General features: G+C 35.5%; 1 protein-coding gene across 1 annotated transcript; it reads right to left on the bottom strand.

Moving 5' to 3' along the window:
- Window positions 1-17,802: 17,802 nt before the first annotated feature.
- On the bottom strand, window positions 17,803-19,620 carry LOC127529962 (zinc finger BED domain-containing protein 5-like). Its single transcript, XM_051935382.1, has one exon. It carries the CDS (start codon window positions 19,618-19,620, stop codon window positions 17,803-17,805), a length of 1,818 nt encoding a protein of 605 aa, XP_051791342.1.
- Window positions 19,621-25,012: the final 5,392 nt, after the last annotated feature.

Raw genomic sequence — 25,012 nt, 5'->3', positions numbered from 1 at the left:
CGGTAGCAAATTATTGAAGAAGATTTTACTGTTTAATAATTTATATTTATATGAAATGTGCTTCTTATATATTACTTCATATTCTCATATGATAATGATGTTAATGTTGTTTATATTGATTTCTATGTTATTGTACATTTACATTTACATCATTTAGCAGACGCTCTTATCCAGAGCGACTTACAACAGTGTTTGTTAGTTTTTTTCGCATACCCCCTTGGGGTCAGAGCGCAGGGTCAGCCATTGTACAGCGCCCCCTGGAGCAATTACAGGTTAAGGGCCTTGCTCAAGGGCCCAGCAGAGTAGGATCTCTTTTGGCAGTGACGGGTATTCGAACTGGCAACCTTCGGGACACCAGCGCAGATCCTTAGCCTCAGAGCCACCACTCCGCCCTAAATTGTAAGTGCATCTATGTGTGTATATGTATGTATGTATGTGTATATATATATATATATATATATATATATATATATAAAAAATATATATATAAAAAATATATGTGTATATGTATATATAATATATCTGTATATGTGTGTATATGTGTGTGTATATGTGTATATGTATATATATATGACAGCAACACTCATAACAATGACAACACAATTACATTGACAATCATGTTACGTTATTTTTAAAATGTTTCCTTTACTTTTTCATAACCTCTTTAACACACTACTTCTCCGCTGCGAAGCGCGGGTATTTTGCTAGTACATATATAATTCACACTTTGATAGTCCATGAACATGTTATAATTAAAGAAGCATAAATAAAAATGGAATACATTAGAAAGGTTTCCATTCAGTTAGCATTATTATTAAATAATATCAAACTGTCACTTTTAGAATTTGACCAGTTTGTGGATTTGAATCCACTTGTGTGCCCATAACCATTTCAACTGAACCCATATATCTGTAAGAGTGCAGCATGGTGGTCATTGCATACAGTGCAATATAAAGACAAATAAGAACTAAGGAACACAAAAACAAACATTTTGTTGATGGACAGAAAAAGATTTCAGAGTCAAATAGAATGCCAAGGAGCATTAAGGTATCAATGATCAAGAAATGAGTGACACATCAAATAAGTCAGAATTTCCAAAGATCAAACAGAAGCAGAAAGAAAACAATGAGACCATGGGTCTCATGAAGACACGAACAGGCGCCTCCTGATGCATATATATAAATAATAATCTTTAATAAACGTGTTTCAAAATCTGTGTGGGTGTTTATTAATTAATTATTTATTTATTCTTTTTCTTCTCACCAGCATGTTGTTTTGCGAAGTTTCCAACATGGCATGCTGCTCAGACGCACATGGGTTTACTTGGGTTTGAGTGGGTACATGGAAGGTTGAGCATTGGGGAGGTCAAGCGTTAGTGATAGTTTTGGTTTTGCTGTGTCATTGTTGTATTGCTTATAATGTTGTCATACCCTCCCTTTAAGGATAAGAATGGTGACACCCTATTGGAGTAGACTTACAGATGGGACAACTTTTTGTTATTTAAGTCCTGAGGAGCCAAGTAGTGGGGTCAATTAACTGCGCTCCAGAGTAGTTGGGGGTCAGAGTATTTGAACAGCTGAGCGCACAGTGAAGAGAGAGAGACAGGGTGTATCAGTGGCTGGCATGTTTGGGTGTATTTGGGTGTATTTCAAAAAGCCCCAATATGCCAGTATTGACTCCTGTTATTTTTATTATTATCTTTGTTTTGCTTAGGGGAAAGGCTGCTTCAGAGCATTTTTTAAAAAAAATTATTGTAAATAATATTTAAGGGTGCTAAGCCCTTCTTATCTTATCATATGGAGGGAAGCCTTAATATTCTTCTTGGTTTTTACTTTTTTTTTTTTAAGAGACATGGGGGTTGGTGTTTTTTTTTGGGACTTGACACTCTCTTTCCTGTATATATTTTTTCAACCTTAAAGCGAAGAAGGAGGAATGGTAATAATAAACTGCATCTTCTTTGATTTTAACATCTCATCATCAAGGAATTTTTTGTGTGTGTGTGTGTCAACGGTCAACCCTGACTACTAGCAGCATACCTGCTCTGGCAGGTCAATTATAAAAAAATCAGAAACGCAATCTGGAGACTGGTAGTTTGTAGTGGTAAATCCACCTTAGATGGGAAAACTGATTCAAACAACTGTTGGTTAGTTATTACACAAATCTTCACTGGATGGTAGAGCAAAGAAGAGAAAGCTATGTATGAAAAAGTACTCTCATAATATAGGATACATAGTACTCTCATAATATAGTATACATATAGGAGTTTCTGAAAGGAGTTATGCAGGCCTTAATACCAAGCACTGTGGCTGGTAATAAAAAGCCCAAAGCATCAAGAAGGTTTTATATAGCTATACCTTATTTGTTCTGGAAAAAGTGCAAAGTGCATAGGAAAAAAAAATCTCTTCATTGTAAACTGTATAGTTTGAGGCCTCATCTGGTTTGAACGGACCACAAAGACACGTTAGTCATTACTGAGTTTAATGAATCTCAGATAAAAAAGTTTTCTTTATTTTATACTTTATGTGACATTGACTTTAGGGTTTCATTTGCTATACTGCAATTATGCACAATGCTCTATGGCCAAAAAAAAGAAAATCCAATTATTGTTTACTGTGTTTGTGAGTAAATTTAAGCTGAATATGTCCAGGTGTGATTGTGGTAAATTTTTTGTTGGTAAGCTGTAGTTTGTGTGTTTTTTTTGCATGTTTTAATGATTTTCAGTAAAACAAATTCCTTATGACTAATATTATTAATGGCAATTTAATGTTTAAGGGCTAATGAAATATGAAATGAGTACAACTTAAAATGGGGTGGAGAACAAGTGGCAATTAATTAAATTGCCCCCCGTTATATTACATTCATTCATGTAATCAGACTGCAGCCAGGACTGACAATCTAGAAACCATATTTACAGCCTACAGAATTCCAATTTTAACTCAAGATGATATGGGAAATGTGATTTCTTAATGTTTTTTCTCCAGCATAAGTCAGGCTTGATCTCTCTGAAATGATTATGGTAATTGGTTATTAATTTTGAGCTTGAAACACTGTTGACTGATTATATAGCCATACCATAAAGCATGTTGATTCACAAATAAGACACATTTACTCTTGATGTTATGAAAGTATTAAGAGACAATATTTTCCATGAGACCACCCCAGGAGTAGGGGATTATTCTACAGCATGTAAAAGATAGGAAGTGTTGTATATGTTGTGACAATAATAAAAGGCATTTTTGAAGCATATGGATTATTACACAGTTTTTTCCAGTGCTTTTGGAATTTGATAATACATTTTAATTATCAGTGCAAAAATATTACAGCACAGATTCACCAATATCAGGTATTTAGAAACAAGTGAGCATATATTCCCTAAAATTTGTTTGTAGCTGTCTCATGTCTTTTATTTTTTTCTGTGTTATAAAGTAGATATTAAATTACATAATAGCTAAATTCATGTACAGTTTATGCATACATATTTAATGCATTGGTTTACTACTATGTACTATATAAATATATTTTAGTATGTTTATGAAACTAGCAGCATGATTACTTTATCCTGAACTTTATTGTTTAATCCAGATTCTATAGTCACAAAATTAGCAAGAAGGACCTACTTTTTTGTTACAAGTGCTTGATTGCTAGAAATCATGTTTTTTTTAACTTTTCATGGTATGTATTAATTGTTAGTTTCCTTGGATACAATAGATGCTGATAAGATAAAAAAAATATATTATTTAATAAATATATGAACTACTGTGAATGTATAACATCTTTGTGTTCTCACCTGCACTGCCAGGAGAGAGGAACTGCATATTACTTATAAAAGATTTTATTTTAGGCCAAATGACTGTAAATTTAAATTTATGCTTTGCCAACCTCTGTTATCATCAATTTTTAAGAGCAATAAGACTTTGTTTAAACTTAAAATGATGATTCCTGCTTCTAAAGGCTTCCACGAGTGGACAGACTAAGACAGGCAATCTGTAACTTGTTACACAAAATATCCACTGCATCTCCAAAACTTAACATGTTCGTCTACAGTAAATATGTAACAAAATGACTAAACCTTCTGTGATTTTGCACTACAGTTTCAGTTTGTTATTTTTATTGTTATTGTTCCTTAGACTTAATGGCACAGTGAGTGTCCCAGGAATAGAATTTGGTAAGGCATATTATATATATATATATATATATATATATATATATTCATCTTACCAAAGTTTACACATATAAATGCATACACGGAAGTCAAAATTGAAATGTAATCACATTAATTGCAGCAAAAACAAGCAAAGTTAAAATTAGAGGTTCATTTTCAATATAAGGTATTCTGGACTAATGAACTTTGGCCATTAGGGTCAACGTGGTTGCTATCATTACTTTTTTATTCAGGTAATGATTGAGATACCTATGGTGTTCTGTTACCTTGCAATGAAACTCTCCATGACTAAAAGACACAAAAAACATGGAGGCTTTGATTTTAGATTTAGCTTCCATATTTAAAGGTGGAAGACTTCTAAACGACTTAATTCTGTCTCAAGAATTATACTGTATCATAGAAGTCTTCAGAGTCAATATGTAGACCTGGGTATAACGTTTGAATGGATTGTGTCTTTGGTAATGTTTCCAAGGTGTTTTGCTTTTGTAAACTTTTTTAGTGTTACAGAATTCTGAAAACACAAATGTATAAATAGCATTTAATTATTACATGCTCTGTCCAGGGTTTGTTCCTACCTTGAGCCCCATGCTAGCTGGGAAAGGCTCCAGCAGACCTCTGTGTACAGTATTCAGGACTAAGTGGGTTAGAAAACGACTGAATGATATTCTGATCTTACCTAAAACAGTGAAAGCTAACCAACATATTTAAGACTAAAATGACGCCTCATGTAAGGCTTAACTTCTAAGGTAAAGAAAGCAGACACAGTAAGGAATGATAAATATGTATTGCCATGAGTATGTTTTGTGGCTAAAAATACTCCTAGACAGTGTATCTTAGTGAGACCAATAAATTAATAATAATAACTTTGGGCTCAATTATATTAATACTTTAATCTCATTTTTCAGTTCCTAAAATAGAGATATATTATTTTTTGTAGTTTGGTTGAAAAAATAAAATATGCTTTTTGCTTCCATGAAGTCTAATGTAATTCCTGTAAGGCACTTGCTTGTTGGTATATCTTTATTTACTTAAAACACTTTTACTAATAGTGACAGGTCTTTGTATTGATGTGAGAGGAGATCCACTGTTAAGTGGATGTCATTGACATACAGCACCTAGAAAGTTTAAAAGTTCTGTTTTTGAATGGGAAAGGCTGGGTGGGAGGGAGAGCCTAGCTTAGCCTGTTTTCATTTCACAATTTTTTTTTTTTTCGGCCAGGCTGTAAGGTATCAAGCCATATGAGAATTATCAGTTGACTTTTTTATGCTTGATGTGTGAGGATGCAAAGTCATGTTCAGTCCACTGCTTTTGTGTGGACTGATATAAATGAAAATGTTATTTATTTTAAGTAAAGTGCTTTAATACCTGAGCCATTTTCCTAAAAGAGCCTAATAGCTTTCAGGAATATTTGACTAAAATATTATAACGATATCTTGCATATGAGTTCAGTTTAATGGAAATATATTTTTTCTAAGATAATAATTTTAAATATCCATCCATCCATCCATTTTCCAACCTGCTGAATCCGAACACAGGGTCACGGGGGTCTGCTGGAGCCAATCCCAGCCAACACAGGGCACAAGGCAGGGAACCAATCCCGGGCAGGGTACCAACCCACCACAGGACACACACAAACACACCCACACACCAAGCACACACTAGGGCCAATTTAGAATCGCCAATCCACCTAACCTGCATGTCTTTGGACTGTGGGAGGAAACCGGAGCGCCCGGAGGAAACCCACGCAGACACGGGGAGAACATGCAAACTCCACGCAGGGTGGACCCGGGAAGCGAACCCGGGTCTCCTAACTGCGAGGCAGCAGCGCTACCACTGCGCCACCGTGCCGCCCATTTTAAATATCTAAAATTGTATATATTACATTAACACAGTATAATACCTTTTATAGTGGGTGCATGGTTGTCACTCAAACTTACTTGCAAGTTTCTTCTTTGTCTTTATAGTTGCAAATCCTAATATCTTACGTAAATCATAAAGGTTTCACTAGAGGATCTATAACTTTTTCATAAATGATATCTTAATTATTAAAGACATAATTTTGGATAATTAGGGACTACTATTTGACTTTCTCCAAGCAATTATTAAGCAGCTATTTCTAATCCTCACAAACATTTTGGACCCTTTATTGTAATGTGATCTGATATTTCTGTGTTAAGTAAATGTCCTGGTAAACATCATATGTCCTCATAAACAAAACAAAAAAATGAAGGGCCCCACATATGTACCTGTTAAAAGTCAGGTCAAGAATGATTAGTTATATCAAGGAATTCAAGTAGAATGTATCTTAATTAAATCATAAATATGATTTATATGCATTTTGTATATGATAGCATTAAAGGAAAGTTATGTTCTTATAATGCCAGATTTGTTCAGGCAAAATTAAAATGTTGTATATTACTGATTCTTAATGTTTTCAGTCAATGGTTTTGGTTATAATGTTTCACCACTTTTATAAAGAACATATATGATTAACTTAAATGAGAATTTAGCAACATTCGATATTCTTAAAAAAATATCCTTGGAACTTTTGTCTAAGGTTTTACTTCTCATCAAACAGGAATTTCCTGAACTCTCATTCTCACTCTGCTAAACTTTGTTCCTGGTACCTCAATTTAAGAGAAGCTTAATTGCTAAGTGTGCTTCATAGAATACCACCTTGTCATTGAAATAACATTAAAATAATAAACATAACTTCATTAGTGATAAATCTGCATGACTGAAGAGCTGGTAGTAGATGTGGAAGTCAAAACATCTCCCCACCAGAAAATTCAACTCTAAATGACGCAACATTACAATGCTCATGCTGTGATTGGACAAGCCTATAATCACAAGATCTGACATTACACTAAACAGCTCAAATGGTTTGCTTCATAAGATTTAACTTTCCCTATATGTAGTATTTTTTAGTAGTTATTTTGTCATAAAATAACAAAATGGCTCAATTTGAAACAACTAAAAAGCAGCAATAAACATCAAATTATATTATGGTTGAAATCAAGTCTTTCTGTGTAATTCCACCTTCAGAATTTTTTTCCAAAAGTATGAGAATGGGTGGATTAACAGCAGTTTCCCGATATCCAAGGCAATAATTCCACATTAATGGTGGCTTTTGCCCATGCAGTGTGTTTTTTCCTAATAGAGAATAGTATGACATAGTGTAGCTACTCACATAGATAAGTCCAATCAATAAGATTGAGAAGTTGATACGGTTTTGGTTTAAGTTTGGAAGGATATGCATTTAGTACAATGTTAGGTCTGGCTGTTAAAGGTTTCCATTACTGGTTAGCATCATTAACCCTGTACTGAGGTTCTCTAACCAGGCAAATCTGAGCACCAGGCATGTATTGAATGACTGCCTATGGTTCAAGTGAGTGAAAAACTAGGATCAATGTTTTATTTTGACAAACTACTGCTTTAACTTACATCTTTCACTGTAACAGTACAACAGCTTTTATGTAGCACACACTTCTGAACTTTCAAAATAATAAATGCTTATGCCAGCAGATTAATTGCAGTCTTATTATGTAATAACTTGTTGGACTTTTTACAGCTGTAGTAAAACCATTACAATGCTTATCCTGACTGTCCAAAAACATGATAGTAGAGAGACTGAGCCAGTGAAGATTAGATTGCAGAAATTAGTTTGGAAAAACATTCAACCTATTCCCTTTTATTTATTTAACAGTTAAACATAGTTACTTTAGTGAAGATAAACTGTGTGACTGATCCGCATCCAATATGTTTTAAGAACAGTTTGATTGGCCTAAAACCATAAAAAAAAAAATTTGGGTTGTACATACGCAGCATATACCCCTATCTCACTATTGTTTTTCTCACTCGCTACTCTCTTTTTTTTTCCATTCAACTGTTTCTCTCCTCTCTTTCTATCTGCTAATTACTTCCTACAGCATCATGACACAGTAATGTACCAAGGGGTGTTCTGGAGAGCTTAGCATTACCACCTATCAACACCACTAAAGTAGACAGTAGTGGCTTTGAAGTCTGAGATGACCTGAGTCCATTTAGTGTCATGGCAACAATAAGACAGAGAAAGTCTACTAGTAATATTAGATGTATCAGAAAATTATTTGTGAATAAAATGCCAGCACTGGTTGTACCTGCAGATACATACTGTTCAGTTAACACCATAATAAGTGTGCTTCTTTATTAGTAACCTGTCTTTACTTGCTTTTCTAGTCAGCATCTGAAAGTTCAAGAGGCATTTAAGGGCATTTATATATCAACTTCAATTTCTAAAATAAGGCAAACCTTCCCAACATCCCTCACTGTCACCTCTAGACACAGGCTCCTGAATGATAACACATGGTCCAGTGACTGAAGCATCCATAGATAGAGGGATCTGTCACAGGAGGTCCGCTGCCACTCCCTTCTGCAGGAAGAGTGGTGGTTCAGAGGTTAAGGATCTGTGCTGGCATCTAAAAGGTTGCCAGTTGAAACCCTTTCACTGCCTAAAGGGATCTTACTCCATTGGGCCCTTAACCTGAAAACTGGTCCATGGGCACTGTACAAGATTGACTCTGTGCTCAGTCCTCCAAAGGTCACGAGAAAAGACAATTGCCCCTCAGGATTAATAAAGGATATTAAAAATTCTCAAAGTGAGAGCTTATAAATTTCTCCCACCATGTAAACACAACAAATTACCAGAGACATTTTAAGCAATAAACTGATAACAGAAAACAATCACGCCAAAGGTTTCTCATTTAGACCAGCTACTGACAGAAAGATATTTTCAATTAGGAAACACGACACACATCAGCTACCAGTCACAGTACATCCATGTTTTTTTTATATAGGTTCACTGTAGTGTGAAAATATAGAGAACTAGTTTAGACAGTTCTACAAGCAACAGATGCTTACCCCCTAACTGCATTATAGCAACAGTCACATATAAACATTATTGTTGCAATTTAGAGTTCTCAACCGGTATGCTGAGTTTGAGGTGTAATATGCACCTTTTGGATCTAACAGGTCTTTTTTGACAGGTTTATTATCTGTTATGATGAAAATGACCTCAGCAGACTGACTCAAATTTGGAGGTCTTTACTTAAAAACATTAACTTATAGTTATGTATAATAGTAAAGATGTAAGTAGCATTTAGTGTATATCATAAGGAATTTTGAGAAACATGATTCTGCTGTTCATATATAATAGAGAAAAAAAAGTTATATTTACACTCACCATTAATAAGTGTTTTTTCGAGATATCACTTTTCACAAAGTGCACAATTACAACAAAAATACAATAATAAAATATAAAACAGTAAAGTAACAAAGTGCAATATAAGATCTTTTAGGTTCATTTGGTGACAGGGATGCAAAGACTAGGAATAAATCAATAAGTATATAGTTCGTTACCTTGTGAGTTGATTTACTGTAATACACTTGGTTTACATAATGGAAGAAGGTCCACTGGCCCAGTTGAAAAAGAGACTTGCTTAATTTGTTTAAACTTTTCCTTACTGCCTCGAAGTCTACTAGTAAAACAAAAACAAATGCCTGGGTTGTATGTTTTTATAAAGTCATTGTTTTCTTGGCTATTTATACCACTCACCCTGGTAACAGAAGACGCTGAAACAATATGTGCTATAACATAATAAGACAGTATGGCTGATAAAATTTAACTATTAAATTAAAAAATTCAAAAATATCATAATTGCTCACAGGCTGGACTAATTTTAGTGTTTTTTTTCCTTTTGATCAATCATTTTTTTCTTGCTCATGGAATTTTTTTTCTTTGGTTTGTGGAGGCTTCTAATTTTTTAATAAGTAAGCACACCTTTAACTATTTTTAAAAGTGTTTTGAGCTATAAACAGTTAAGATATCTGTAACTTCTAATGAACCCACTAACTCTGTGATGCAGCTTGTGACACATATATAAAAAATGACTAATAAATAAAATTATATTCAAAACATAACAAAGGGTAAGACCAAAAACATAATCAATGATAGAATATATACAAATATTTTCAAATTGAAAAAAAATGAATGAACCAGGGGAAAAAATGTAATTAAACTGTAACAGTCTCAAACAGGAACATGATCATAATTTATGGCTAAATAAATCATGAACATTGAATATGGCTCTGGTGGTGTGTAGACTTGTACTACAATTGAGCTGGAATCTGTTTTAATATTTAACATAGATGTTTCAGATTGGTCTAAATTTTTAGTTCATCACACAGATCATCACAAGGCCTTTTCCTCATCCATTATCTCTGGATGTATGAAGGAATGTATAACTGTTTGATATCTCAGCTAAGAAAATACTGTTCAACTTACTACACAGATTTCAGTGAGAAAACACAAATCATATTTTCTACTTGAAATAAAGCTTCAAAAGAGCAAATGTTTAGAAAACAACATTTTAAACTGCAAAGATGTTTCTGAATTGGTGTTATATTGTTTTAATTTCAATTGTTTTACTAATACAGGTACCCTTGGTAGAAGCTCTTTTTTACCTCTTGATCTAATTAGCTCTTTATCCTTTGGTTATCCAGTGATTTAGAATTTGCTTCAATACTAAATTTTTAAGAGACAAAACAAAAGATCCCCCTGAAGATGGGGTGAAGATGGTCTCTCTTGGAAAATCCAGGCCTTTCCCACAAATCATCCCATTTTTTCACAAAGGATATGCTTTTACTTGCACACCAAGTTTCTAACCAGCAATGAAATTCATGCAACCTGCTATGAATCACCTCCCCTCTATACAATCTTGGTAAGGGACCAAAATAGGAGATACTTCATTGTCGACCAGAAAGTTCAATTTACCCTGTATGTTGGATACCTTCACCCCTAGGAGGCATTTAACATGATAGGCCGGATTAACATAGTACATGTTAAAATTCCAAACTATGTGAACTATGGAATTGCCAACGATGATAACTTTGATGCTCAGACTTGACAAATGCACTGCTGATTTCTGAGTATCTGGGTCTGAATTGTTGACCTGGGAGCAAAGGGACTACATTTTCACTTCCTAGACCCCTGTATCGTGGTTACCAACTCATTCTGTGGCTAAATTAGTAAATATTTTAGAAATATTTTAAAATCTAGAAGCTTTTAAATGCATGCAGATATCTTCTATTGCATGGCCACTTGTATCATGTACCATGCTTCATCATAGCTATTGTGATGCCCGTCAGTGAATATAAATATTAAATTTTCATAATTATACTGTGTCCATAGTTACTTTTAGACAAGTTTAATACAGTTTAATATACCTATGCTGTCATTTTCACACTATTTTGTTTTTATTCTATCTTGTCTATGCTGCCATTCTCTAGTTGATTACCATGGTGGTAGCCAAACTGTTTATAGCAACAGTACCAATGGCCAGTCACCTGATAAATGATGGCATCATTGCCCACCAATTTAAGATGGTGACAAACAGCACTCTGCATCCAAGCCTTTGGATTAAACTGAAAATATATGGTTATTTTGATATATTTATAATTTGATTTTTTAACTTTAAATTTTCTGAACTTTTATTTTTCTGTGTTTATTTTAGTTATTGATTTCTTTCTCATGTTTGAGCTTTCTTTTAACATTTCTCCAAAATACACTTTTTGATTCCTGGTTGTTTTCTGAACTTTTGAGACTTTGGGCTTTTCATTTTTCTTTCTTCTGTAGCAATTGTGATCAGATACACAAAATAGTGGTACTCATGAAATCCAAGTATACAAAATGGCAGCACACCTAAAAAATAAAACACACAAAATGGTCATTAAATGACATTACTGAAATAACAGTAAAGAAAAATTAAGAACAGAAACAATGTTCAAAAAATTAAACCAAGCAAAAGTACTTTCCTTGTAACCTTTAGATAGAGCACTATATTAATGCATCTAAAACACAAAATATAAATACATTTAAACACTGTAACTTCAGTACAAAAATATTATCTCATACTTTTTACTGGACTCCAAAAACAAAACAATACACTGAAGTAAAAAATGCCCACTGAACAAGATACTCAACCTTTTATTGTTTTTTATTGAATTTATTAAAAGCAAGTAACATTCCATACAAACAAGTCAAACTTAACAAAACTAACTTCAATTCTGTCCCCACCCAAGATAAACAGAGGAAGGCTAATAGCAAGAGTAAAACTTTAAGAGTAAAAAAGAGGGAGGAGAATTCTTTTCCCCAATATAAAAGCTTATTCTAAAATGTTATTGATTAGATCCTTCCAGGTTTTAAAAGAGTTTTGAACAGATCCTCTAAGTGAGAATTAAATTTCTTCCAATTTCAATGGATGATATAACATCAGTTACCCACTGACTTAAAAGAGGTGGGCTTGGATTCTTCAAAGACATTACCCATGTGTAAATCTCTAAGTGGTTATTGAGTAGAGGTGCCTCAGATAAAAACTTCACAATCTTGAAATGCTTCCTACATTGACTCTATATTTTGAGTGAATGAAGGACAATTGGGTTGGTAGTATTTTGAAGATAACTTGAATGTACTGGGCATGAAAAAAGAAATATAAAGACGTAATGCAGAATTTTATTTCTACTACAGACCAAACCTGTGTGTGTTCATCAAGTTTTTATAGCTTGTATTTTTTCCACCCAATAATTGGAAGTTAAGTAGAGCCATGCTACCTTCTCCTTTAGGTCATTGTAGGGTCAACTTTTGGAATGTGTGGATGTTTTGAATTCCAATTAAATGAGATTATGATTGGCTGTAAGTTCTTAAAAAATGATTTGTTAATGTATGTGGGGATGCTTTGAAATAGAAAAAGAAGCTTAGGAAGGATATTCATTTTGAGAGTGTTAATTCTCCTCTAACGTGAGATGAAGGGTAGACCATCTATGCACGTCTTGTTTAAGGTTTTTCCATGCAGACAGCCAAAATTTTATTGGAAAAAGAGCTTAATGTTTACTTGCGATGTTTACCCCTAGGTATTTAAACTGATATGCAATGATAATAGGGAAGGTGTCCAATCTAATGTGGTGTGCTAGAGATCACTGGAAAAAAAAAACACTTTTATTCAAATAAATTTTGAGGCCATTTTGTTCAAGTCCTATTCTGATAATCCCCTTTATCTCAGAAGCATTTCAAAAGTGAACAGCCAGTTGCCTAAATGGCAATTGCAAAAAGCAGTGGTGACATCCTTGTCTAGTATCACATTCTAGTTTGAAGTAGTCTGAAGTAATGTTAATATAAACTGAAGCTTCAGGACTACTAAAGTAGTTTGATCCATGCACATATGTTCGGGCCAAACCCAAATTTTTGCAATGTAGTGAACAGGTAGTCCCATTCAACCATATCAAATGCTTTTTCTTCATCCAGAGATATGATCTCTTGGGTGTTTGACTTTGTGGGTTAATACAGTATATTCTATTAAAAAGGCATCTAATGTTGGAAGCTAAGTGTCTGCCCTTAATTAATCTGTTTTGGTCTTGTATTGCCGAAGGAAGCACTTTCTTCAATCCTTCTAGCTGGAACCTAGGAGAGTATATTAAAACTGTTATTCAGAAGTAAGATTGGTCTATATGATGCAAATTGTAATACATCCTTATTTGTTTTAGTAAAGATGTTAATTAATACTTGGTTAAAAATTTCAGGTAGAATTTTGTTGTCTCTAGCTTCAGTAAAAGTTGCTAATAAAAGGGGAGCTAACTTAATTGAAATTTTTAATAAAATGTGGTAGGGTAGCCATCAGGGCCTGCTGCTTTCCCACTCTGAATTGAGTTTATAACATCTAGTAATTCTAGAGTATCAGAGGTTTATGCAGTTCCTTTGCATTGAAAATATCTGGTTAGGTTATCTGTAATGCATCGAAAAACACATTTAAGTTATGTCTTGTCTTCTTTAAACTGAGAAGAATATAAGGACATATAATAGTCTCTAAATGTCTTCAATATACTTTTCTGGTCAATGATTTTATCTCCATCTGTGTTGGTATTTACTGGTACTGCATTGCTAATTTCTTGCCTGTGGATTTGTTGAGCCAAGATTTTATTAGACTTCCCTCCGTGTTCATAGTAATTGTAAGAGCCACTTTCATAGTTATATAAGATTCATAAATATTTTACTAGATGACGATGCATAATCTATGGGAGGTTCCTAAAACTCCCATAAGTAGAATTGTATTGGTATATTCTTGCCATTTCTAACAGCTTTGGGTAAACATTATTCTTCAGTTAGTGACAGCCTTGCCATGTGTAAGGTGTAGAGGCATACAGTTTTAAACCGTGACCGTGCCTGTGCACATGCCTATGTGCTTATGGGCTTTTTGAGTGTGTAAAGTAACTCGTAAAACAGTACTTATTTAAGTGCAGAACTGTACACTTATAGTGTACAGAAGAAGAAGCTAAGAATCTTTAAGTATATAAGAAGTTAAGAACCTTTAAGTATAGAAAGAAGTACAGAAATAACTTTAAGTTTCTCAAGAAAAGCTAAGTTTATAGAAGATACATTTTTCCTTTTTTTGCCTTTTATTCTATGTAACTATTTTTTCTTTTATTCTTGTGTGGATTATTTGCTTCTACCTTTCACTAAATAATTTTAAAACAAACTTTTGGACTGAGAGATTTCTTTCAACACGCGTTTTACCTGTGCTTGACCTCACCTTATGCTTCAGTGGCTACAGTAATGCTATTACGGTTGAAAAATGAGTTTATTTGTTTCTTTTGTTGTCATAAGGTTGAGTTCTGATTGCAAAGCCTGTCTTTTCCTGTAATGTGTCTCATTTGGAAATCTGGTGTGTTCTTTACCTATTCTGGTAATTTCTTTGATTAATTCTGATGCCTTCTTGGTTTCTGATTTGTTTTTGTGGGAGAGATACGAAATAATCTGTCCTCTTAAAAATGCCTTCAGAGTTTCCCAGAGTATTCCTGCAGAGACCTCTAAGGATGTATTTGTCTCTAAAAAAAATTTGCTTGGATATAATTTCTCTACAGTTCTCATCAGCTAATAGCGGGGCTAAGATGCCAGCTACAAGATGAGTATGTGAGACATAATGATTTCAGCTCCATGATCAGAGGAAAGTGGTCGGAGATAACAATAGCATTGTACTTGCAAGATTTAATTATGGGAAAAAAATTCTTATCTATAAAGAAATAATCCATTCTTGAGTAATAGTGATGTACTGGTGAGGAGAAGGAATATGCTGCTGAGTTTGGATTTAGAAATCTCCAAGGGTCTGATAAGTTATGATCAATTACAAACTGTAATTGTTTTTGTAGTGTTAGATATTATCACCACTGGGGCCTCATATATAACACCGTGTGTTGAATTCACACTATAACATGGTGTATGGATAAAAGCGGAAATGAGTTTATGCACAAAAAAAATCCAGATGTATAAATCATGTGCGTACGCCAACTTCCATGTTCTCCCGTTCCATAAATCCCAGTCAGCGTGAAAAGTAATGCATGTGCACGCACCTGCTGTCCCGCCCTCACCTCCTCCCAGAATTATGCCTCTTTGAATATGCAAATTAATATAAATATCCCTTAAGTTCAGCCTTCTGTGAAAAGACAATGGCAAAAGCACGGGGGAAAATAGAAGAATTTCAGCGAATACCAAGTGGAGGCAAAGAAAAATGTACTATTTGTTGGTTTAAACAGTGATATAATACACAAAAGGAAGTTGATTGAGTGGCATGTCGGAGAAACTCGAAAGCTCAAGTTCACAAAGGTCGCACAGTGCCCGAAATAAAAAAGAGGTTGTCACATGTCAGAGTCGCAGTGAAAAGACAAGTCGTAGCTCACCATCTGAGTGTCATATGAAAGCCTATTAGGGTACAGAGAATACAAAGGCACACAGTGGGAAAAAAGCCCGAAATGTCAACTTTAATCTCGAAATTTCCACTTTAATGACGTAGTTTATTTTGCCATTAAAGTAGAACATCATAAACTTCATCTTAAAATCGTTTAATGTACTAGTTTCTCAAATACCATCGTAACTAAAGTAGCACGTTAAATGCTTTGTTTTGTATTTGATCTTCTATATGCTCTGTGTGTGTCAATCACTACGTGCTTCCGGGCTTTCTCTTCCTTTGACAGGACACAGAATCCATTACATTTGTAGTTTTACAGCTGTCTGAATAATTAAAATACTGAGATGTATACATGATGTCATTTTCCTGATGATAAGAGTTAAAACTTGTTATTAAACATGGGAACACGGTGGCGCAGTGATTGTTTATGTCTCACACAAGATGCTTGCTGCACCATGCGCAGCCTCCGATGAAATGCTTTATTGTAGCAGTACTGTCTCTTTCAAATGTACTAACCCCTAATTCCTGTCCTTACTTTTCTTTCTCCAAATACCCAATTGCCACACAATCAGCTCTGCAATAGACGTTAAGCCATCTGTAAGCTTAGAATGCCGATTCTTCACAACTTTTAAGGAACATTGAAATATCTTTGTACTACGTGTTTAATTATTCTATACATTCAGTGTTGTGTCAAACCCAGCAAGAATACAGCGCGAGGCAGGAAAAATCCGTGAACGGAGCACCAGATCTTTGCTAGCGCAGCGACACGGTGTCCTCAAATGTTTAATTATTAACAATATAGATTATTTAAATGAAGTTAAAGTTTTATCTGTAAAATATAATAAACACATTTTGCTGCATTTCATCTTAAAAATGATATTGTCATTATATGTAAATACGTGCTTTATAAAGTGGCTCAGGTTGTGCAATATTATAACTGTATCGCAAGTTTACAGTGACATAATTGTACTTATAAGTACAAACAGTTCTACAAGGAGCACTTGATGGACTGATTGAGTGCATTTATAGTTCTTGGGATGAAACTATTTCTGAACCGTGAGGTCCGTACAGGAAAGGCTTTGAAGCATTTGCCATGTGAGAGTAGTTCAAATAGGCAGCACGGCTGAGGCAGCATGTGTTTGATGCTGTATACCGATAATTCTCTACTGTAGATTCGTGATTCCCTATTCAGATATAGTGATATAAATATTCTGAGTGGTACAGTGAAAGTAATATGGAAAAAAAAAAGATGATCTGCTGTGGCAACCCCTAATGGGAGCAGCTGAAAGAAGAAGAAGAAGGTGCAGTGAGAGTAACAATGCTAAAGCAGCTATGGTATTTGGAATACTTTGGCTATTCCGTGGACCATTATATTGTTACGGGTTAATTACAATCTGATACCTTAAACCAGTGCTTCTCAATTATTTTCTGTCATGCCCCCCCCTAGGAAGAAGAAAACATCTCGCGCCCCCCGCGCAACTATAAATAGTATCATTTGTCTATAAAATTGTTATAAGTACACCTCTGCATAACACTGTATCCTTATTAACGTATAAGAGAATAAAAAAAGAAAGAAATATGGACCAATTTACAACAAAGAATAGCTTTATTAAATGTAACAGAAAAGATTTAAAGTGCATTCTAAATTCAAAAAAAATTAAATCCTTAATTAAACTATAAACATTTTTTGATTGACCATGTCAAACCATATGATACTGAAAAAAAATACATAAAATCAATAAATAATAATGCATTCAAACTGATCACCAACATTTACTCAGGAGCACAATATTAAAAAAACTTTAACCTGCAAAACAAAAATATATAAAATAATCTGAGCTGATTTTTTAATCAGAGATGATGTCTGGATTAATGGCTACAATGAGCACGTTTTGCAATGCACAGCTTTTCGAAGCGGGGTTTGAAGCAGGACACAGCAACTCTCAGCTCCTTCTCAATGTGTAGCCGGGACCTGTATTTGCTTTTCAGAGCAGCAACAGCAGAGAAGCCAGTCTCACACAAGTAAGAAGTTGCAAATGGAAGAAGAATGTGCACAGCTCTTTGTCCTAAGAGTGGATATTGCTTCTCCACATTCAGCCAGAATTCACTCAGTGTCTGGGATGTGAAACTTAGTCTCAATATGGAGTCAGATGTGATTTCTATGAACTGCTCCTTCTCTGCAAAGCTAAAACCAGTTGGAGCTGGTGCATTAAAAGGATCTCTCACCCAGTCATACTGGGAACTGTTTTTAGGGAAGTACTTTGTAAAGAATCCCATCAGTGATGAAATATGCTGCTTGAAATATGGAAACACTGAGGTGACATCATAGTCAGTAGTGTCAACAAATTCCTGCAAGTTCTCAAATGACACAGTATTTCCTTCATCAAGTCGCCTGCCCCACATTGCAAGCTTTCGAGTGAAAGAGTTGATCTTGTCTGTGACCTGAGGGAGGTGTTGATTTTTCCCTTGAAGCTGTAGATTTAGTTCATTGAGCTTTCCAAATATGTCACTCAGGTAAGCAAGTTTCATCAGAAAGTTCTCATCACTAAACTTTCTTGCAACTTCATACTTGTGCTCCTGCTCCAAAAACATTCTTATCTCTTCTCTGAGCTCAAAAACTCGGGATAACACTTTTTCTCGTGACAGCCACCTTGCTTCACTGTGAAACAGCACAGCTTGATGTTCAGCTCCCATCTCCTCACAGATAGCAGAGAAAACTCTTGTTTTTAGTGGTCTGGTCTTTATTAAATTGACTACTCCTACAATGTCAGTCATAACCTCCCTTAATTCAGAGGAAAGGTGCCTTGATGCCAGTGCCTCTCTATGTAAAATACAGTGTGTCCACTCAGCATTAGGTGAAGCCTTCTTTATGAGAGTCCGAAGTCCTTTTCTCATCCCTGCCATGGTCTGTGCACCATCACTGCAAACACCAATGCAGTTCTCCCACTTTAGCCCATTCTCAGTCAGGAAGCAGTCTAGCATTTTGAATAGCTCTTCGGCTGTGGCTCTGTCTCTGACATATTTACAAAAAAGTAGATCCTCACACAGGGAATTTGTCATTTCAAAACGTACATAAGCAATAAACAAACAGTCTTTGTTGCTGTCAATTGCTTCATCAAATTGTAAGGCAAAACGTTTATCTTTGAGTTTTTCTACCAGCTGTTCTTTAAGATCGTCAGCAATGTCATTTATACGTCTAGCAACAGTGTCATTTGACAGAGGGATAGTTTTTATTTTTGCAGCACTTGCGTCATCCAGCATGACAGAGACCATGTCTAATACTGCAGGCAGTATCAGCTCTTCTGCTATGGTGTGGGGTTTTTTGCACTGAGCAATTTGGTACGCCACCTTATATGATGCCAACAACGCTCGCTGGTTTACTGAAGTAGCAGTCAGAAAGCGGGATGATTGCTGGCAATATTCAACACGTTTTCGCTGAAAAAACTCAAGCGGCTTATCAGCGTGATTAGGGTGTAATGTCTTTAAGTGACGCCTTAATTTATTTGGCTTCATGCTGTCCGCTGCCAACATTTTTAGACACAGTAAGCACACCGGTCTTTCCTCGTCTCCCACCATAGTCACAGTGAAGCCAAGCGCTACATACGCTTCGTCATATTTCCTCGTCTTAGCTTTCGGGAGACTTTCGTTTGTCTCTTTATCTTCTTCTTTCTCCGCCTGTCTTCTCATCCCTGTTAAAAATTTTTTCATGATGTCACTTGAGGGTCTGCTACACTTCGTGTCTACACTTCATACTCATACTTTGTACTGTGTGCAAAGCGCGCATGCTCAGTGCAAACAAAACCCCTACACCACCGAGCGAATGCTCCCTGCGCACACTCTGCCAATGAGAGCGCCACTGCCCCTTAATGTAGTGGAGTGGTATTGCACTTTATTCTAGAACAGTAAAAAAAAATCAAAATAGAAAAATAAAAAAGCATGTTCCCCAAGGTCAAACGCGCCCCCCTTGACGGAGCCACGGGGGCGCGCCCCACTATTTGAGAAGCACTGCCTTAAACTAATAAACAATATGCAGTTAATTTCAGTGTATGTGATAAAGCCGCGTCAGGGATGTGGATCTAAAAAAGAAAGGGTAACCACATAGGAACATTAGCACTGCTTTGAAGCTGGGTGTTGCCATTGTGCAAAACCAAGCGGAGAACTTGTGTACGCCAGGGTTGGAGCTACCGTGGAAATGTGCGTGGCTTTATGCCAAGTTTAGGTTTTATACATTGCGATTTGAGTGTGGAAACGTTCCTACGCACCATTTATACATGAGGTCCCTGGTCTAGATTTAAAACACAGTTAAAGTCTCTGGTCATTATAATTTTATGAGTGTTCATATTAGGAATGGATGCAAATACGTTTTGGATTAAGTCTGTATCATCCACATTGAGTGTGTAGCTCAAAATCACTTTACAATTACAATAAGTTACCCGTAACTATCACATATCGTCCTTCAACATCAGATACTACATCTGGGTTCTACCAATAAAATTGTTGTATGTATTAAGATTCCCACACCTCTAATTTTCTTTGTATAGCTGGAGTGGAATATTAGGCCAATTCAATATCTTTGCAACGGAAACTGATCTTTGCTTAATAAGTTGTTCTCCTGTACAAATACTATCTTGGCATTTAGATCTGTTAGGTGAGAGAATAGTTTCTTTCTCTTTAATTCATGATTAAGACCTTTGACTTTCCAGCTCACCAAGTTCATTGGTAGCTCATAGAGACATTGCTTCTGAAATTTTGCTGACTTTTTGCAGTCTTATATTAAGATAGTACATTATTACATAAGATAGCTTTAACCTTAATTTGCAATTTTGCCAGGAGTTACTGCTTTGAAGCCTATTGTTGTGTTGGCACTTACAATTGTGGGCATAAAAAGAAAAGATTATAAATAGCTTGCTCTCCCCCTCCATTTTGCCCCCAAACAGAGATCTATTCTTTTGCCTATCTGTTCCAGGTTAGTCTTTGGCAGGCCGTACCTTGAACTTGAACTATTTAGACTTAAATGAAGCTTTAGCTGTCTTTTTTTCCATTTCCTTCTAAGACCTTTTTCTGCTACTCATGCTTGTATATACTTGCATTTGCTTTAATTAAAGTTCAGTAAATACAGTGTATTTTTGGATAATAGTAAAAAAAAAAAAGGTAAAATAACACCGCTGCTAACGGAGTTCCGTCCCAGACGTCCAACTCCCGAAAAGGATGAGACCAAAAAACCCAGTGTAGTGGGAGGTTTCTTTCTTGTAGTTCTGAGAGATTCTAAGCAGTTTCAATAGTTTATATTATATATCTATTTAAAAAAGATTTGTTATTGTGTTTTATATTAGAGTTATTGTATGTTACAGTAATAATATAACAATGATGTTGTGAAACAACATAATATTGCGTCTTCAGCTGGGTGATCTTTTTTATATATATATATATATATATATATATATAGTCAAAAATAATACTTTTTTAAGGCATAATTATGTTTTATTTTCTCTCTAAGTGAAATTACTTTCAGCTGCTTACTGGGTTACTGCCAAATTGCTGCCGCCAATTTTATAGATACCCTTGTGGAAGAAGAATAATTAGACCCCATCTGCTGCCATTGTTTTAGTTTTTCCATTGTTATATAAATGTGAATGGGAAACATCTTCAGGATTTATATGTGAATAGTAATTCCACTCTGAGCCAGGGTTTGGCACTGCCATTCACAGTTCCTTACCTTTTCAGAACAGAGGATCACCAGCATGAGGATGACATTACTTCTTCTACTAATAGACCCAACCCTTCCTCCCTAGATTATCTAAAATGACATCATCACCAGAAAATGGCATTGTTAAATTGGTGATTGGAAAGATGTTTTTTATCTTTTGTCTTTGATTTAGGATAACTGTCCCTGGGCATTTCACAGTATATTGTATTGTACACAAGTTTACATGATTTTGATACAGTGGGCACTTTTAACTGTTGGGTTAATTAAACTGTTGTCAGACCAAGCAATTCTACTCCATAAATGATTTTTTCTTTTGCCACTTGACTTCAACATGATCAAAGGTTTTATTCTGTTTCTGTCATTTATAAGGCAATATAATCCCTAATGCTTTTACCTGATTATTGGAGAAATTAAAATTTGAAATAAAAGAAGTAAACAGTAATCCTTATAATTTGGGGTGACACATTGGCTATGTATTTAGTGTGATTCATAGGACTGAATGTGGATCAGGGCACTCTCAGTGACATTTGTATATTCTCTCCAAGTCGGTTTGGGTTTTTCAATTGTTACTCCGGTCTCCTTCCCTTATTTCAGTGATGTATGCATAAGGTTAATTTGCTGCATTTGATAAATATTTACAAATTGACACCATGAACATGTCCAGGTTCGGTTCCTGCTTTTCAACTAAACCTCTGGCCTCCACATTCCTGAACTTGACTGATTGGGTCAGAGAATGGATACAAAGAAACTGTCATTCAGATTTCTAGATAACATCATTAGCTAATCAAAGTTTTAATATTTCTCATCTATCTGAAACAAACATACTGATTGCCTACTACTTTACATTGCTTACGGAATGTTTAGTCTACATTATTATAGAATTATTATTATTACAAATCTAAGAGTACATACTGTAAAATAATACAACAAAAGTGAAAAGTGTATACTTGAAAAAAGGTTGGTTAGGTAGGTCTTTACAAACATGAGAAAACAGACCTGAGGAAAAAAAGAAAGCTGGCTCTAATATATAGCTGATAGACAGGAAATGATGTAATGGGATGGTGGAATTCTGAGAGCCAGAAATGACATCAGATGGAGGTGAGATTTGGAGGACCGGAAAAGGAAGTGATATTGGCTGTCTTCTGAGGACCAAAAGTGGCTTTAGGATGAGGGTTTGTCAGCTGGTCTGCAAGGAAAGAGGAGAAGTTAGAGGGCAAGGCCAAACCCTGGGGCCTCATGTATAAACGTTGCCTACGCACAAAAATGTTGCGTACTCCCATTTCCACACTCAAATCGCAATGTATAAAACCTAAACTTGGCGTAAAGCAACGCACATTTTCACGCAAGCTAAAACTGTGCCGTATGCAAGTTCTCCGCTTGGGTTTGCAAACTGGCGGCACCCAGTGTCAAATCAGTGCTTTTGTTCCAGTGTGGTTTCCCTTTCTTTTTTAGGTCCTCATCCCTGACGTGGCTTTATCATATACACTGAAATTAACTGCATATTGTTTATAGTTTAAGGTATCTGATTATAATTAACAATATAATGGTCCACGGAATGGCCAAAGTATTCCAAATACCATAGCTGCTTTAGCGTTGTTACTCTCACTGCACCTTCTTCTTCTTTCAGCTGCTCCTGTTAGGGGTTGCCACAGTGGATCATCTTTTTCCATATTACTTTCACTGCACCGCTCGGAGTATTTATATCACTGTATCTGAGTGTGGAATTACTGCTATAGTGCAGCTGATCAGAAAGAGAATTACCAGTATGCAGCATCTAGCACACGCTGCCTCAGCCATGCTGCCTATTTGAACTGCTGTCATGCTGCAAAAGCTTCAGAGCTTTTCCTGTACGGACCTCGCAGTTCAGAAACAGTTTCATCCCAAGAACTATAAACACACTCAATCAGTCCATCAAGTGCTCCTTGTAGAACTGTTTGTACTTATAAGTACAATTATCTCACTGTAAACTTGTGATACAGTTATAATATTACACAACCTGAGCCACTTTATAAAGCGTGTATTTACATATGATGACAATAACATTTTTAAGGTGAAATGCAGCAAAATATGTTTATTACACAGATAAAATGGTAACATCATTTAAATAATCTATATTGTTAATAATTAAACATGTGAGGACACAGTGTCGCAGCGCTAGCAAGGAGCTGGCTCTCCGTTCACGGATTGTTCCTGCCTCGCGCTGTATTCTTGCTAGGGCTGGCACGACACTGGAAGGATAGATATATAGAATAATTAAACATGTACTATTAAGATATTTCAATGTTCCTTAAAAGTTTTGAAGAATCGGCATTGTCAGCTTACAGACGGCTTAACGTCTATTACAGAGCTGATTGTGTGGCGATTGGGTATTTGGAGAAAGAAAAGGAAGGACAGGAATTGGAGGTTAGTACATTTGAAAGAGACAGTACTGCTGCAATAAATTATTTCATTTCATTTCAAATTATTTCATTTCATTTTTTTCTCTGTACCCTAATAAGCTTTCATATGACACTCAGACGGTGGGTCACGACTCGCCTTTTCACGGCGACTTTGATATCTGACAACTTTTTATTTCAGGTACTGTGCGACTTGAGCTTTCACCCGACACTCAATGTCACTCGATCAACTTTTGTTGTTTATATCACTGTTTAAACCAACAAATACTATGTTTTTCCTTGCCTCCACCTGAGGGGTATTTTTCATACGTGGATTACTCTTTTAGCCGGATGTAATTGTTGATGATTTGGCATGATCCTGGAGCTGTCGGTTTTTCGAAACTCTTGCTGGATGTGTTGTCATAGCAACACATCCTAATCCTCAAACCAGAGAAGGTTTGTTCGATGTAAACAAGGATTAGCTCACACATTTAATCAGTGTCAGTGCGTGGAATTCATTTGGTCATGACTTCGCCGTTTATGAATGAGCAACCAATTGATATCGGTACGCAAATTATAAGAAGAGAATTTCATATAGAGAGGGTTTTGCGCGTTCGGCAAGATCCTTTATTGCTCCCAGAGGAAATTCTTTTCAAAAGATACCACTTTAGCCGAGGGGGAATATTGTACCTCAAAGATTTATTAGGACCTTATATTCAAAGTCAAACTTGGCGAAGTCGGGCTCTCACAACCACACAGACAGTATGCATTGCTTTGAGGTTTTTTGCAAGTGGCACTTTTTTATATATTGTAGGCGATGCTATCTAAAAGTGCAGTTTGCCAGGCAATTCGTAAAGTCTGTTTGGCTCTGAAATATTTCCTTCAGGTTTTCATAGTGTTTCCTGGACACCTACGTGTGCAGACAAAAGAGGCGTTTAATGCCATTGCAGGTAGGTAATACACAGGTAAAAACACCCACAGTTCCATAAAAAATCTC

Source organism: Erpetoichthys calabaricus, chromosome 12 (assembly GCF_900747795.2).
Source record: "Erpetoichthys calabaricus chromosome 12, fErpCal1.3, whole genome shotgun sequence".
NCBI classification, from domain to species: Eukaryota; Metazoa; Chordata; class Cladistia; order Polypteriformes; family Polypteridae; genus Erpetoichthys; species Erpetoichthys calabaricus.
The sequence above is the reverse complement of the archived record's forward strand: the minus strand, read 5'-3'. Positions and strand labels throughout refer to the sequence as shown.